At 37.3% G+C, this 14,985-nt stretch overlaps 1 protein-coding gene across 2 annotated transcripts in view; it reads left to right on the forward strand.

The window, feature by feature from the left end:
• The window catches only part of FAM193A (family with sequence similarity 193 member A), a 75,959-nt gene that overhangs the window by 31,944 nt on the left and 29,030 nt on the right, over positions 1–14,985 (forward strand). Inside the window, exons 3-8 of one of the 2 annotated variants that reach the window (XM_021550753.3) lie at positions 1,700–1,945; positions 4,184–4,350; positions 4,591–4,758; positions 6,783–7,017; positions 10,187–10,311; positions 14,439–14,583. In XM_021550753.3, the coding sequence (XP_021406428.1) occupies positions 1,856–1,945; positions 4,184–4,350; positions 4,591–4,758; positions 6,783–7,017; positions 10,187–10,311; positions 14,439–14,583 (930 nt within the window). In that variant the 5' untranslated portion in view covers positions 1,700–1,855. Of the gene's footprint in view, positions 1–1,699; positions 1,946–4,183; positions 4,351–4,590; positions 4,759–6,782; positions 7,018–10,186; positions 10,312–14,438; positions 14,584–14,985 lie in introns of those variants that run through there. The other variant, XM_031504589.2, reaches the window with a different exon arrangement.

Here is a 14,985-nt window from a genome sequence, read left to right on the forward strand (position 1 = left end):
CAGGTTGTCTTAGCTTCTGAACTTTTACATTTTTGTCCTCTTCTTTTCCTACTTGTTGAAAGATGTCCTGCAAATGATATTCATAAGGATTTGTCTGTAAAGTAGCTGTTTTGATGGGGACTCACCTAATCTGGCTTCAACAAATTTTATTTAAGAAGGAAACTTTCAGGGCTAAGGGATAAACAGCCATGGCCTCCTGCATGCAGGGGTTTTAGGCATGAATAATATCTTCAGTTGTGTGAAGGTCAGCCAAAGGGAGCGTCTAACTTGGGAAATCTGTTGGTGCTTGTAGAGCCTCGAAAGGAGTTGGTCAGTCCTGGCCTTTCAGGTGGCAGAGGGAGTCTTCCTGCATGAGAAGGTTTTCTAAAAACCTACAGTAGACTCCTGGAGAGATTGTGTTCTCCTTTCTGCTTTAGTGCTTAGGTGCAAATTCTAGAAGTGGCAGCAGTGAGCGAAGGTTAGCTGTTCTTAATAAATCTGTTAAATTTCTCATGAACTTCTGAAAGATAGAAAGATATTTGTGGAGATGAAATCAGTCTGTCTTTGGGGTTTTTATGTCTACAATTCTTAGTTTTCTTTTCCATATTGCTGAGTCTGGCAGTTTTACAAATGTGAAGAACACAAAAATCAGTGTTCACAATGCTCTGCTGTTTTTCTTTAGATGTCACCACTAGAGGATTGATTTGTTGTTGCTGTGAAGGCAAGAAGAGAGTGAATTGTGGTTTAGCTTGAACTAGTCCTTTGCCCTAAAGAAGTGTTCACCTGTGCAGTTCAGCCTTACAAGATCTTTAAAACTATATTTTTTGTTAGTATTGAGGTTGGAGCAGTATCAAGATCAGTGCTTGAATTACTTAAAGTTTGCTTTTTCTTTGAGAAAGAATTAAACTATTTTGATGCTTACACAGAAGGTGTTAATTAAGGCAGAGTTAGCAGTTGTAATAAAAGTGGGCAAATCTGTGATTCTGCTGTTACATGATGTTTTGTTCCAGTCATTTCTTATGTCTCATAAAATCGGGTTCTCTTTGTCTTGTGCTGCCTATTTTTGACTATCAGGCTTGGTGAAGAATCAGCATTGCATGGCTGAACCATAGTTTCATGCTCAGTAGCATCTTGTAAAAGAATTCAGGTTTTGGAGTATCTCTGTCCTTTTAAGTTGCCAAGTCTACTTGATTCAATAGCTGATAGTGGATTTTAGGATCCTACTGCCTTGTTTTGTTGAAACAAGTTTGATTTAAAAACAATCAAACAAGTTTGATTTAAATTTTTATTTTGTAATAGGCTTAGCTGAAAGTGACTTTGTTTCAGGTACTATTATAAAAGGATGTGTCACAGAGCTTCAAAGATGATATATTTTTCTTTTTTATCTGTAAATGGTGACAGTAAAAGTAAATCTCCCTTTTTAATTTTACTTGCTGGATTATTACACTAGGTCAAAGTATTTTAGAGGGAAAGGCTGTAGACCATGCTCCTTGAAAACATTCTTTCTAAATGGGTGTGTATTAATAGTCAGAATTGTTTGCCTCATGGATATTGAGCCTACTGTGTTTGTTAGGGCACTCCAGGTATTCACTTTTATAATGACTAGTAAAATATGCATGTTGTTTTTTGGGGGTTTCATTGTTTTTTTCAAATATCAGAATATTTTTTCTGATGTGCATTCTGTGAATAATCAGTTATCTATCAAAACATTTGTTTGTAGACACCATTTACCTTTGGCTTGGGCCAAAGGGCACCATATACAACCGGCGAGCATTGTCTTCTTTGTAGAAGTGAACGAAAAGATACTTCGCTTTCAGAGAGCGGCATCAAAAATTCTAGCAAAACAGCACTTTCCACATCTCCAAAAGCAAACAATATGCTGCATCTTCCACTGTGGGTGTGTCCAGACTGTCGAAGAACAGTTGAAAAGGAGGAGAGGCACGCTACCATAGAGCAGTCTCTCGTGGTAAGTTCAAGTACCTCAGTAAACTGAGAAGATGCTTAATTATGGGCTGCAAGTCACTTTGTGCTTTGGAACCACCAGAGCTGTAAATGCTTAAAAAGCATTGTGGGCGATTTTGAGTTGGTTTTATTTAAACTGAACAGGGAAGTTGTTCCCAAAGTGAGGAATTCTGGATCTGAGTTGAGGAGTTTTAAGTAGAGTAAGGTTTGGATCTGATTTTACTGAGCTTTTTGCTTTTAATTCATTTGATCACAAGCTTTGTCCTTATCCCCTGTACTTAAATACAATTTATTATACTTTTACTAACATGAGCTTACTCATTATATATTTTTCTGTTCTGTCTGCTCATAATGCGTTGTCTTCTCTGTGTGAAGTAAACTATCTGAATTTTCCGTGTTCTTTCAGTGGACTTCTTGAGTCACTGTACTTGCACTGATTCCTTCCTGCAGATTTCTGAGTTTTGCTGTCTTTTCTTTCTTGTATTTTTTAATAAAGAAGTACAGTTTTGCATAGCATGAATGTAACCATTTCCTAGTCTTGGTAGCACTACAAGTACCAATTTAATATGTGGTGCTAATATTTCAAGTTGTGAATTCAACCTCACATAATAGCTGTGCTTAGTGTTGCAGGAAGATACTAAAAGTTTGTTGACAGGTCCAGCAAAACCTCATTAGAAGCAAATGATGTTATACTGCAGAACCAAGTCTTCATGACTGACCTGGGAAGTCACACAGTTTGGATAATTGGAAGTACTGTAGATTCCAGCTAACACCTCCTTGCAGAGAGCTAACAGACTGTGCACACACCCATAGACACATACATTTTTTATTTCAGTAAATTACTGTAAAGAAAGATTGTATAGAGGGTGTTGTTAAGCTTGTGTTAAAAGTATAGTGTAGGATGTTTTTTGTGAGGAAAATATAAGAGTATATCACTTGTATACAACTTGTATTTACAGATAATGTTGCTGTTAACAAGGGTAATAAACCAATCAAAAGAGGTTACATGTAAGGGAATTATACTTGTGATATGGTGGTAAACACATCCTAGAGAGTTCAAAGCACAGCAAGACTGAGGCATATTACAGTTCAGTTGAGTCAATTTTTTTTACACATTTAAGCCCTGTTTAAGGAACTAGCAAAGAAAACGCACATCCTAGATGTGCAGGGAAGGCAGGATTTGCTTCCTACATGGTTTGAGTTACAGGTACTGCAGGTGTAAATAAAAATTTACCTTCATTTTTTTTAGTTTGGGACCCATTTTCTTTCTAAATAGGAGTTTTTAAAAGCAAATTGAAAATACATTCCCAAGATAGGAAAGCTTGACTTAAAAAGGCAAATACAATGAATTAGGTGGCTAGTCAAATTAGAGAAGCTAGCTGGGAAAAAAAGGCCAAAATTAGCTAAAAAAAAATGTCAGTGACTGCAAGTCAGAATACAGGTGGCTTGCTGTAGATGTTCCTATGTTCAGGTTGCTGTTGTTCTCATTAACTTGCTTGGTAGCAACTGCATGCAAGTTTGTTCTTACCTATCTCTGCATCCTGATCCAGGATTTGGGGCACAAAAAAACCACCTTCAGTCACAGTACCAATATGAGAGAAGTCTCTGCCTGGTGCCAGGGAAGTCTGGTGGCAGACCTGGGAGGGCACAGGGGAGAAGCGTGGCATGTGCTGGGGCTGGAGCACAGAGTAGGGAGGGAAACTGCAGACAGAAATAGCAGCAGTCTTGGGCGAGTGGTCTGTGTCCTCTGCTGGAATTGAACAGCACTGTGCACAGGAGATCACATCCATCTCCAATGGCAGCAGCTTTCTGACATCCATTGCTATGAAGTACAATGTCTGGCTGTTACAAACAAGATTTTTGATTTTTACTAGAAGGGATTGTTAAACTCCAGAAGCCAAACATACTGTTACATGGAGAGTGAAGAGACAGTGCTGATTTATGATTAAGTGTGGATGATGCAAGCCTTCCTTTAGCTTAGTTCATTGTTTATGCTGAAGTACATAAAGGTGATAATTATAGCCAGTGTACTTTGGTCGTTAGAAATGAAGCTTTATTTGTATCATTGGTCATCTCTGTTCATTTCTTGATTTATTAGGCTTTTGAAAGACTAATTTTTTGTGCTTGATTGAGTGTTCTCCCAAAATACATGCAGCACTAACAATTGCCACTTTAATATTTGTCTGCCTAATAACATTTCAGACATTACAAACTGTTTGGGTTGTTTTTTTTTTTTTTCCAGAGCCAAGATTTCCTTTTGCACATGCCTCTTGGAAACAGTGGATCACAGCAGGAATCTGTAGGAGGAGGAAGAATAACTGTTGGTGCACAGACAGTGCCTGCTGCAGATCTTAGCAATTCCTCTCCTTCAGACATTGCATGCAACTGTGAGGCCTGTAATGAGCGCAGGTAAGAACTGAGCTCAACCTCAGCAGCAGGGTGGTTGTTGTCAGACTTTGGCAGTGTTGTAGCTTGTCTGTAGGTGTGTCCTCAAACTCTTGAAACAGTAATTTCTGCATGTCAGTATTTTCCCAGTTCCATACTTTTTCCTAGGCATTTTCAGATATCCTTTTTTTTCCTGGAATAGTAGTTGATACACTTATGTGATGCATACAAACAGAGGGTAATTATTTTTGTCTTCAAATGCAGAGAAAATTCAGCAGAGCCTGAACGTGAACCTCAGCAGCTACAGAATTACTGGTCTGAAGTCAGATACATGGTTCGGTGTATTTATCGTCAAGCTGGGACCCCTCTGGCAGATGACCAAGACCAATCGTTGGTACCAGATAAAGAAGGAATGAAAGAGCTGGTGGATAGGTATATTACTTCAAAGAATATTTATTCTATTTTATTCAGGATTTTTCAATACTAGTTTAAATGCATGGGAAGCTATTAAATTAATATGCTGTTTGCATAGGGAATATAAATGCATAATTATGAAAGGCTTCCAGAATGTTATTCTTCAAAAAGCCTTATTCATAAGACACTGTTAAGTTTGAATTGCCTCATGTGAAAATCTTACCTTGTGGAACTAGCCTGAGTTAGTGGTAGTAGTTAGTGTTTGCATCTTACTGTGATTATAATACCTGGAAGAAATTTTATAAAAACTGGACATTGATCACTAGATGAGGCAGATTTCAATATCATTGTCATTTTAGAAGTCACAATTGTAGCTTTTGTAGGTGTTGAAATGAAAATGGGCATAATGAGATCCTCAGTGGGTTTTTTGCTTTTAAGAATAGTGTGGCAAACCTTAAAGGGCTCCAGTAGGATCATTTCAATTTCTAACTCCACATGTTGTCAAGGAGTTTTTGTTCTCCTTGGTTCCATATGTGCTTAATATACTGAGATCTGAGCAGTCTGACCTGAGCTGTAGTTCTTATGTACAATTTCTAGTTGAACCTAAATTCTGGTGAGGTAAAGACACATTTGAAAGAGAAATTCATCTAGCATTGCTCTTAATATGACTGTGCACCTGAACTGGCTTTAGTAGATAATTAAATAAGCATATTGCACTTTGTTTATATAAAAACTGTTTGGTTTGGAACATGAGTTGTGTACAAGCAGAGCAATATAGTGTCCCTCCCTATTAGTCACACTTCGTTTATTTAAGTGATCAAAACATGTAATATAGGCTTGGGAATCAAAGATGTTTAAGTGTTGCATAGTGTGTTGGTAATTAAAACTGAATCATAGCTTAAGTGGTTATTGATGTTATGCATCTCCTTAATAGAAAAATTTTGGGAATCAGAACATAATACTGTGTAACTTTCTTTTGTACACAGGAGCTTTCATTACTCAGAACTGTTTTTCACTTTTGAGAGAGAGATTATTAAAATACAAAGACAGAAACAGGATTTCAAAGAAGGAAACCTTAAATGCCAGTTGGATTATTTTTCACTTGAGTTCCTTATGGTCTATAAAGTTTGAAATAATAAAAGATACGGTTTGGCCAGGTACCAGTGTGTCCAGTCTGTAGTGCTGATATCATGCAGAATTTTTTTACAAAGCTAGTCAATGTAGGTATTGAATGCATTAAAAAAAAAATCTTCCATATAGGTAGTATGCAGAAGACCATGCTGTGGCTGAGTAACTCTGTTTAAAATGCAGAAATTCCCACTTCCATGCTTGGGTCTTGTTAGGAACAGCTGGCAAAAAATGGAGTGTCTGTTTGTCTTTGTTGGAATAAGTAGTGGTGCCAAGTAATGTTCCCATTGTATGTTGGAGTACTTGATGGCAGTATGATAGGATTGTTTTGTAAATGGTGAGGGAAAAGCATGGATTAGATAGCTGCAGACTTCTATTCATCTAACTCTTAAGTACTTGCCCCATTCATTTCTTCTTCCCACCTCCCTATGCATTCTGTGCATGCTTAAACTCCACACACAGAAATTTAGAGTGAAATTGAATTATTTAAAGTGGTTCAAAGCAGTCATCATGTGTAGTTTTCTTCTGTAGGCACTAATTTGTCACATGTTAAAAACAACATGGAGAAATTGAAGAAGCTTATCTAAAGAGTCTGGGTGCTTGCGGGGTTGGATGCAAGCAGTTAAGATTTTGAGCTCACACATTGAAGTGAAATTTTAAATCCTAAATAATTTTACTCCTCAGGTGTGCAGGCATCCTACTCCTTAAGGTACACAGGAGTTCAGTCCCATATGTGTAGAAGTAGGGGACTGGACTGTGCTTTCTGAGGTTTAAAGTTGTTCTCTAAACCTGAGCCACTGAGGTTATTTTTTATGAGTGTAATGGTAACTGGTAAATACTTCTAGGAAAATGAAAACTGTTGATTACATGCTTTTTTTTTTTTTCTTCTGTCACAAATAATTCTAAAAATCAAGGCTTTGTGAAAGAGATCCATACCAGCTTTACCAGCGGTTGGAGCAGCAAGCTAGGGAATATGTGCTGGAAATGAAGGTTCGTCTGCTCAGACACCTGTCCCTGGGATCCAAGGTTGCATCGACGTTAGCAACAGAAGGGCCACCCCAGGCACAGCAGTTCATCTCACTCCTACTTGAAGAGTACAGTGCACTCTGTCAGGCAGCCTGTACAATCAGCGCCTTCCTAGTTACTCTGGTAAGACTGTAAAAACAGCCTTTGTGCTCCTGCTTGCCAGGGCTAATGCTGACAGAGTTATTTCTGGGCTCTTTCAGGTGTTTTCTGTGGTGGTAAATTGTAAAGTTATTTTTTTTTGTTTGACCTTGGAGACAGGGAGATTGTGAAAGTACAGTTAAATATTCAGAAGTGTGGAGTAGGCATCTCTTACAGCGGCTTGATAATTTTTTTTTGTTGTTGTTCACAAAGAAAAAGGTGGGATGTTGTTTGTGGCACTTTGAAACAAATCTTTAAGCAGATTTACAAAATAAGGCAAATCCTAATGTGGAGAACGCTTCTCTGGTAATCTTTAATGGTGTCTTCACAACCATGATTAAGTGACACCAACTGCTGTGTGTAGCACTAACTTAAAATGTTTCCATGTTCAACTTTTCCTTCACTATCTAGGATGACTACTTGAAGAGATTGTGTTGCCTCAGACTTAATCTGCTATGTAATTTATTATTTCTGAAGTTCTACCTTAAATGCTTTTTTTGGTCAACTGATTGTGATGTTAGACTTGGGATTACATTTTTGGGTATAAAATAGGCAGTAGCCTTAAAAATTTCTTCTTGAGTAACTGTCCATCGGGTGAGTAATACCATAAACAAATTCTATAATTCTATTTGTTTAAGGTCTTAGAAGGTTATTAGTCCTGTTTTGTTATTAATCCTTTCTCGTGCATCCTTTGTTAATGTCATCATCCTGCCCATGCCTTTTCTTGCGTAAGTTTTGTGCAAGTAGAAAAAGAAAAGATGGCAAAAATAGGGAATTTGAATTTAATTCCCGGTTAGGTAAAAGTGACTATCTGGATGGGTAAAGAGAGGAAAAAGCATATGGGACAGACACTATGATGGCCCCAGGCAAGGATATAAAGTGGAGAGGAAGCAGAGTTTCATTACTGAAGTTGGGTTGTCAATAAAATTAAATTGGCAAAGCAGGAAGATATTTCTTCTAAGAAACTTGAGCATATCTTACGGGTTTTTTTTGTTGTCTATGCTCTGTATTTGCTTAGATACAGATGTGAGGTCACTGCTATCTCCTGTTTATTGGCTGCTTTTAACAGTCACTAAGTCTCTAACAAGGTGCTTGAGAGAGAGTTGCTCTTGAGATTGATTTGTGTTGCAGCTTACTCAGCTGTAAAGCAAATGGTTTGCAGTGCACCTCAGCTTTCCCAAAGGGGGTCTGCCAGTAATGAGCCCATTAATGCCAGAATTACACAACTGATCAGAAAATAACCATTGCATACCTTTTTCCTGGCAATTACTGTGAACTAGTAGTTATGAAAACTAGTAGGTATGGGAGATTGAAATAATAGCCATGAGAAAACACAAGATGCTTCAACTCCCTAGTCAACCCCTTTCCTGACAAAATTAAAATAAAATTATTCTCCTCTTTTAAAGAATGAAGCATAAGAAAACACAAAATGTGTCTTTTTCCTTCTGCAGCCCAGTCAGTACTGAAAACATCTTTCTACTAAACTGTGACCTTGAGGAACTGAAATGTGAGAATGTCAGATACTGTCTTTTGTCATACATTTCTTAGATTTATTAAATACCTTTTTATTAAATGGAGTAGTGTGTCACAGCTTGCAGTACAGGTAATAGGGTCACTAGCTTTTTCAGTGTGCATGGATGTTTCCTCTCAAGATACCAGTACACTATGGAAGAAGCAATCTTTTCAGCTAAAATACATAACAGGCAGCCACAATTTCTAAACTCAGTACTGCCTTCCTTTTAAGGATGAAAGCTTTGCATGTAGTGTGCTGTAGAAAGGTATATAATGCCTTGAAGCTCCACCTGTGAGAAACAGATTTCTCAATGAAATTATGAATAGTTGTCCTTCTTGTCAAAGGAATCCATCTGGCTTCAATAGCAGGAACTAAAGCTCTGTGCCCCATCAATGCAGGCAATGACAGATTATACTGACAGCAATTTGGAAAGACTCTGGTCAGTGCAGAAGGGCCCTCCAGTACACAGACCAGAGAAGAAAACTTTCCTGATGTTTCTTTGTGAGAAATACCATAATCTATGCAAACTGGTACAGAAGAGTTTGTAGATAAATGTTGGTTGTTTTGTTCACAGCATAATGTGGAAATTCCTTAAGAAATCAACCTCAGTGAACCTTGAAACATTATTAGCATTTTATAGTAATTTAAAATATTTTGAAGACATAATATTCAAAATGAAAAAGTACTCATGCCTTCTGCAACTCAAAAAATCCCACTACCCACCCTTCTTCATAATAATACTTTGAACTTAATTGGTTTTTCTAAATACTGATAGTCTTGTCTTCAGGTCTGATATAAATATGTTTGGTTGGTTTATTTTTTAACTCACTGTTATTAACAAAACTTGAAAATTCCAGAGTATAATGGTGTTTCTGGATACTTAGGGTTATAGTACTTAAGACCCACTTGCTGATCTGAGAGCCGGAATGCTTGCATTTAATTCTGCTGTGTAGTTGAGTCCTGGTATAGAAAGCCTGCACACTGCTGGCTATATGTAGGAAAACTTGCTGCCTTGAAAAGTATATTGTACGTGTTTTGAATTCTTGTGTTTTAATGATAATAGTTTTAAGGTTTAGCTCTTGAAATTACATACAATTATGGGTTAAATAGCCTCAAATACAAAAATGTTCTGCTTACCAGAGAAGTAAGCTGTTGGTCTGTCTGTTTAGAGAACTTCATTCTTTAAGCTGTAGTTGAGGAAAGCTGGTAATTTAATTTTATGTCAGTTTTGAATAAAGATTATAGGTTGACATTGTGTATGTGTCCTATGCTAGATAAGTTCAAAAAACTGAAAAATAATTATAAATAGGCAATTGACAAGAAAACCTGAGAATTACAGGTTCAGATCATAATGCATCTTTTGGTGCAGAAATGAATGGGAACTTAGAATAATGTAGACTGATATTTTTAATATTTTTTTTCTTACATGCATGATAATTTGAAAGAAATTATCCTATGGTTATTTAAATCTTTAAAATTGCTTCAATTCTGAGGGTTTGGGTTTTAAAACATCATAAGATCTGAGCTGGTTCATACAGCCTGTAGGTTGGAGATTAGACCTTTAAAAAAATTCTTGCCTTGTGCAGATGTTTGGTTTTTTTCCTTAACCCTGGTTTATTTCTGGTTGTTTTATCATTATAGGAAAATGAACATTTGAAGAAATTTCAGGTGACTTGGGAATTGCACAACAAGCATCTGTTTGAAAATTTGGTATTTTCTGAGCCACTCCTGCAGAATAGCTTGCCAACGCTGGTGTCACAGCTAAGGTAGGGTTTAATTTTTGTTTTGTGGCTCAAGAAGAGATGAAAACCCATGTTTGCAAACACAGCATTAAAAAAAAATAGGCTGCTACACTTGAACTGGTAAAAATCTTTGTGGATCTCTTTTGAAAAGAATGTTGTTGATTGAGCAGGCTACTGTCACAACTTGCTTGTCAGAAGAATTACAGCCCTAGTTTGCTTAGTTGTAGGTTACTCAGTAAAATGACAGCATCCTGTGTAAATACAGATGCTACGACTGAAAAGTACTGTTATCAGGCATTGCTGATGTTTCTGCAGCTCTACAAGCAAATTAAAGCATCATTACCTTCTACTTCCCAGGTTGCACAGAACTGAATTTGGAGTTTTAAGCATCTTTTCACTGGAGAAATCCTCTTGCTGTATGCTTGTAGATCTCATGGCTTTAAAGCTCCTGAGGCATTAAATTGCATCTGTTCTTAGAAAGACTGCTCTGCTTGTAATTTGTGTGCTGCCAAAGTGTTTGGGTTTTCTAGGGAAGATGTATTAATAGGAATTTTCTTTACCCTAAGTAACATGCATACAGTCTGGGTGATTCATGTTAACCTCTCAGTGTTGTTTGTGATGAAGACACATTTTTGATCTGTGTACTTGTGTTTGAAAGGTATTGTCTTGGGTAATTTTCCATGGTACGAGAGCAGTTTGACTAATTCTGTTACAAGAGATGTTCTGCACAGTGAGTCAAAAAAAATTTTTTGAGTCCTTGTTTTGCTAGTAGATGATAGAAAGGAAAAAAGAAGAGACAAAAAAGTTGAATTGTTGCCAGGCTCAGCAAGAAGTCTAAGGTCCCTCATAAGTTACTCTATTTGTTTACATTAACCTGGGTTGATATTGAAAGCCTTTCTCCCCCTGTCCCAACAGCTGATTTTGTTGCTGTGTTCAACAGCATGTTGATTGTGTATTTTTTCCAGTGATCTGTGGCTTCTTATTCTGTGACTAACCTTCATCATGTCCATGCTTTTTGATAAGGCCTCTCTCTATCTCTTTACTCCAGCAATCCTGACTATTTAAAAATATTTATATTGCCTTTATCTGCAGAGCTGAAAATGGTCTTAGTGAACTTTATGGTTATTTCTTAACAAAAGCATTTTTCATTTCCTGTGCTTGATCGCAACTTGAAACACAACTTGTTATAAGTTGTGTTTCTGCTGTCACTGTGGTGACAGCCACCTTCAAAGCTTCCAAATATGATGAAATCAGAATCTCTTCCCTGCGGGACTTTCTTCTCCAGTGCATTTGTGTTTTCTAGGTAGTTTGTGAGAAACACTCTTGAACTTATGGTTTTGCCTAGTTTGGTTGACATGATTCATTTTTTGACAGGAATGGTTCAGCACAAGCTTCCCAGTTCTAGGTTATATAGTGTATGTCTTGTTTTTCTTTGATAAACAGAGATTTTGCTTGTGTTCATGGTCTCTCAGGACTTTATTGTTGAGTTCTCTGTGTCTTGAAGTGACAGAATTATATTTCTCTGGGAAGGATATGTTTCTGCTTTCCATTGGAAATTAGTGGAGAAATGTTCTGTCACAGAAGCTTTACATGGAGAAGCAGGGATCAGCCTAGTCCTCTGGATATTTGGTGAACAGAGAATCACTTATGTTCAGTAGAGAAAGTATTGCAAGAGTTTCATTACAAAGAACATTGGCCTCATTATTTTCTCTTCCTGAAGAGAAGTGTGAAATGGCATTTTGACATCTCAGCTTTGCTTAGATTTTGGATGTTCATCCTTTCTTTCATCCTTTGCTTAAATCACTAAATTTTTTCCATGTCTCTGGCTTTTCCAAAATATACAGTTGGTGTTCTGTGGTTAGTTCCAAGGGTGCTTATCAGACTAGAAAAGGTGTTCACATAGGGAGGTTTAAACAGCAGCCTTATGGGGATGGAGTTAGCTTAGCTGATACAAGATCAGCTGTATCAGTATTCCACAGCTGACAGGGAACATCTGCTGGGGTAAACTACCAGGGTCTTCCTGTGTTGTGTCTTGTTTGGCTCCATAGGCAGCGTCTGTGGCTTGTTTAAGAGGCAGCTCAGCTGCACAGTCTGCAGACCAGCTGTGAGCGCTGTCCATGGCTTAGCAAGAGTGAATTAGCAGGGCTTCTAGGTCAGACACAGCATCTCTTAAGGATGTATTTTCATAATGAATGTTTGAGGAAATCCAGTTCTTTCAAAGATGAGTGGGTAGTGCTTCCTGATGAAGGTGTCAATATGAAGAGTTTCTTAGAGGTTAAATAATATTGATTGGGTTAAGATGCTTCTGATTACATGCAGCCTCTGACATGCCTTCTGAATTCACCACACTGCTTTATTGGGATGTGATTACCAAGGACGTGACCAATATATGGGACTTCTCTGTTCCCTTTGCTATTCCAGCATAGGATGGGACAGCGGTGAGGATATTTGCAGAGCTTTGATTAAATGCCACTGTCCAAAAATATTGTGTTCCTGATCAAAATATGTAGGCATACCAGTTTGTCAACAGGTATGGCTTGGAAGTCTCAATTACTTTAAAGTGAGCAATTCTTGTTAAATTTTATTTATGTGTTTTGCTTTTTATTAGTTTTTACTGCAGTGAAGGAGCATATTCCACCTCTGTTTAGAGGACTGAGATGTTAACTAATTGTTACTTTATACTTGTCTTGGGGGGTGAAGGTGTATTTAGTAGTATCATGTTACCTTTACTCAGAGTCACAATAAAAAATTGAAGTGTAAATGCTGTTGTATTGCTAGTACAATTTTTTTTTTTAATTGAGTTATTTTGCTTCTAACTTGAACATATTTTAAAAAGTCTTTTGTGTACTACTACTGTGTGAAAGAATAGTACTAGTCAGGAGCAGTTATGAGAACAAATTACTGATTTTTATATGGTAGGGATCTGATTTTCACATAATTACATAATACTAGAAACAGAGGTTCCAAATAAAGTACTAAGTTGTGGTCTACTGACAGGAGTTGACAGTGTTTGCACTGATAGTAATGAAGTGTTGTATCATGAAGGCACTGTCTGTATCCCTTGACAGTTGTTTTTGTACTCTTCAGCCATAGATATCCCAAGTTCTATTGTGCAGAGTTGCTTGTGCACCCTTCTTAAGTGGTAGTGTTGCAGGTTCTGGGCAAAAACAACAAAACAAATTTGAATTTTTTGGCAAATTCACACTATCAGCTGTAACTTGGTGCTTACTGAGTTGTCTGTTTGCTGAGCTCTTTATTATGCTTAATTGCCAAGTTAAGGGGTTAGTTCTTTGCCAGGTGACAGGCATGACTATGTGGTTCTGAGGTTGGGTTGACAACCTATTGCAATGAAAATCTATAACAAACCTCCCTGTAATGCTGGAGCTGGGCTTAAATATCACATTTTGTGATCCTTGAATTTTGTTTTTTTTGGTACTGGCTTTGATTGCTACACAACCTCTGTGACTAATTAATTATGATACAGTTTCTCCTTAATTACTGTGTAGTAAAACGTTGTAAAGCTTCAGTTTATTTGTGTCACTTGGCAGGTCATTGCAATTCAGCGTGGTTTAAACAAATTATTGAGTAGAATTTTGTCATTTTATTATTTGTCAAGTCAGTGTATTGGGAGTTGACATACTAACTTAAGAAGCATTATGCTGTGCAAAGATGTAGCTGTAGGAAGGGAGGTAAGTCTGTCTCCTATTTCTGGTGCTCCTCACAGACTCAGTCAGCAGTGACTGGCATACCCATACTTTGAATTTCATGCTGCTCAAGTGATAGTAGATAACTGCTTGTATCTCACTTGCCTCATTCTGCAACACATTTCCCACCTGGAACTCCAACTTGTCTAGTATTCTTTTTAGCACTGCTCATGAGAGTTCTGCTTGACAAGCTTTTGGCTTTATTTTTGTTATGTAGCTCTGCAGTGGATAGTCAACATGTATATTTAGCCCATAGAATTTGGAAGGATAATTATATCAAGCAACAGAATTTGAACAAATAGGTTTGTCATCTGGTTGCTCATGGGAAAGAGGCTCTAGCAATGTGGCACTTCCCACATTCTTGCTATTGTTGGTTACAGAAGATTGGAATAAGCAACTTCTTCAGTCAAATGTCTCTTCAGTAACAAGTGCTGTTTGAACTTTCAGGCTTGGAACAACACACGATTCCTGTAGTGAAGATATGTACAGTACCTTGCTACAAAGGTATCATCAGCTGGAGCAGGAAATGGGCCAAGTTGCTGAAGCATGGCTTGAATGCCAGAAAAGAATAGATGATTATGTTGATGAACAGGTAAGAGTCATGCAAACAGTCTCAAGACTGATTATGTATGGAGCAGCCCATGCAGGACTGTGCCTTCAGTGAAGAGTTATTTCTTGGGTATTTTTATCCAGAACTTTGAAGCAACAAAATTTAACTTTTTTCATTCATGTTAGTCATTCACAATAGAAAAGTATTCACGTACAATACTTGTTGGTGCTTGTACAACCACATATTCAAATTGTTGAAGCAGATTGTTGTGTTCTTGTTTAGAGGTCTTTGAACATTTTATAAATATGTTAGCCAGTACATGAGCAATAGGAAATAGAAATAATCTGTTCCACAAAACCCCTGAAGCTTTCAAAATAATAAGTGTATTAAATGGAATCCAGAGGAAGAGATAGCTTTTGAAAATTATGGCATGTTTCACAGTGT

The sequence above is a fragment of the Lonchura striata genome, chromosome 4 (assembly GCF_046129695.1).
Source record: "Lonchura striata isolate bLonStr1 chromosome 4, bLonStr1.mat, whole genome shotgun sequence".
NCBI classification, from domain to species: domain Eukaryota; kingdom Metazoa; phylum Chordata; class Aves; order Passeriformes; family Estrildidae; genus Lonchura; species Lonchura striata.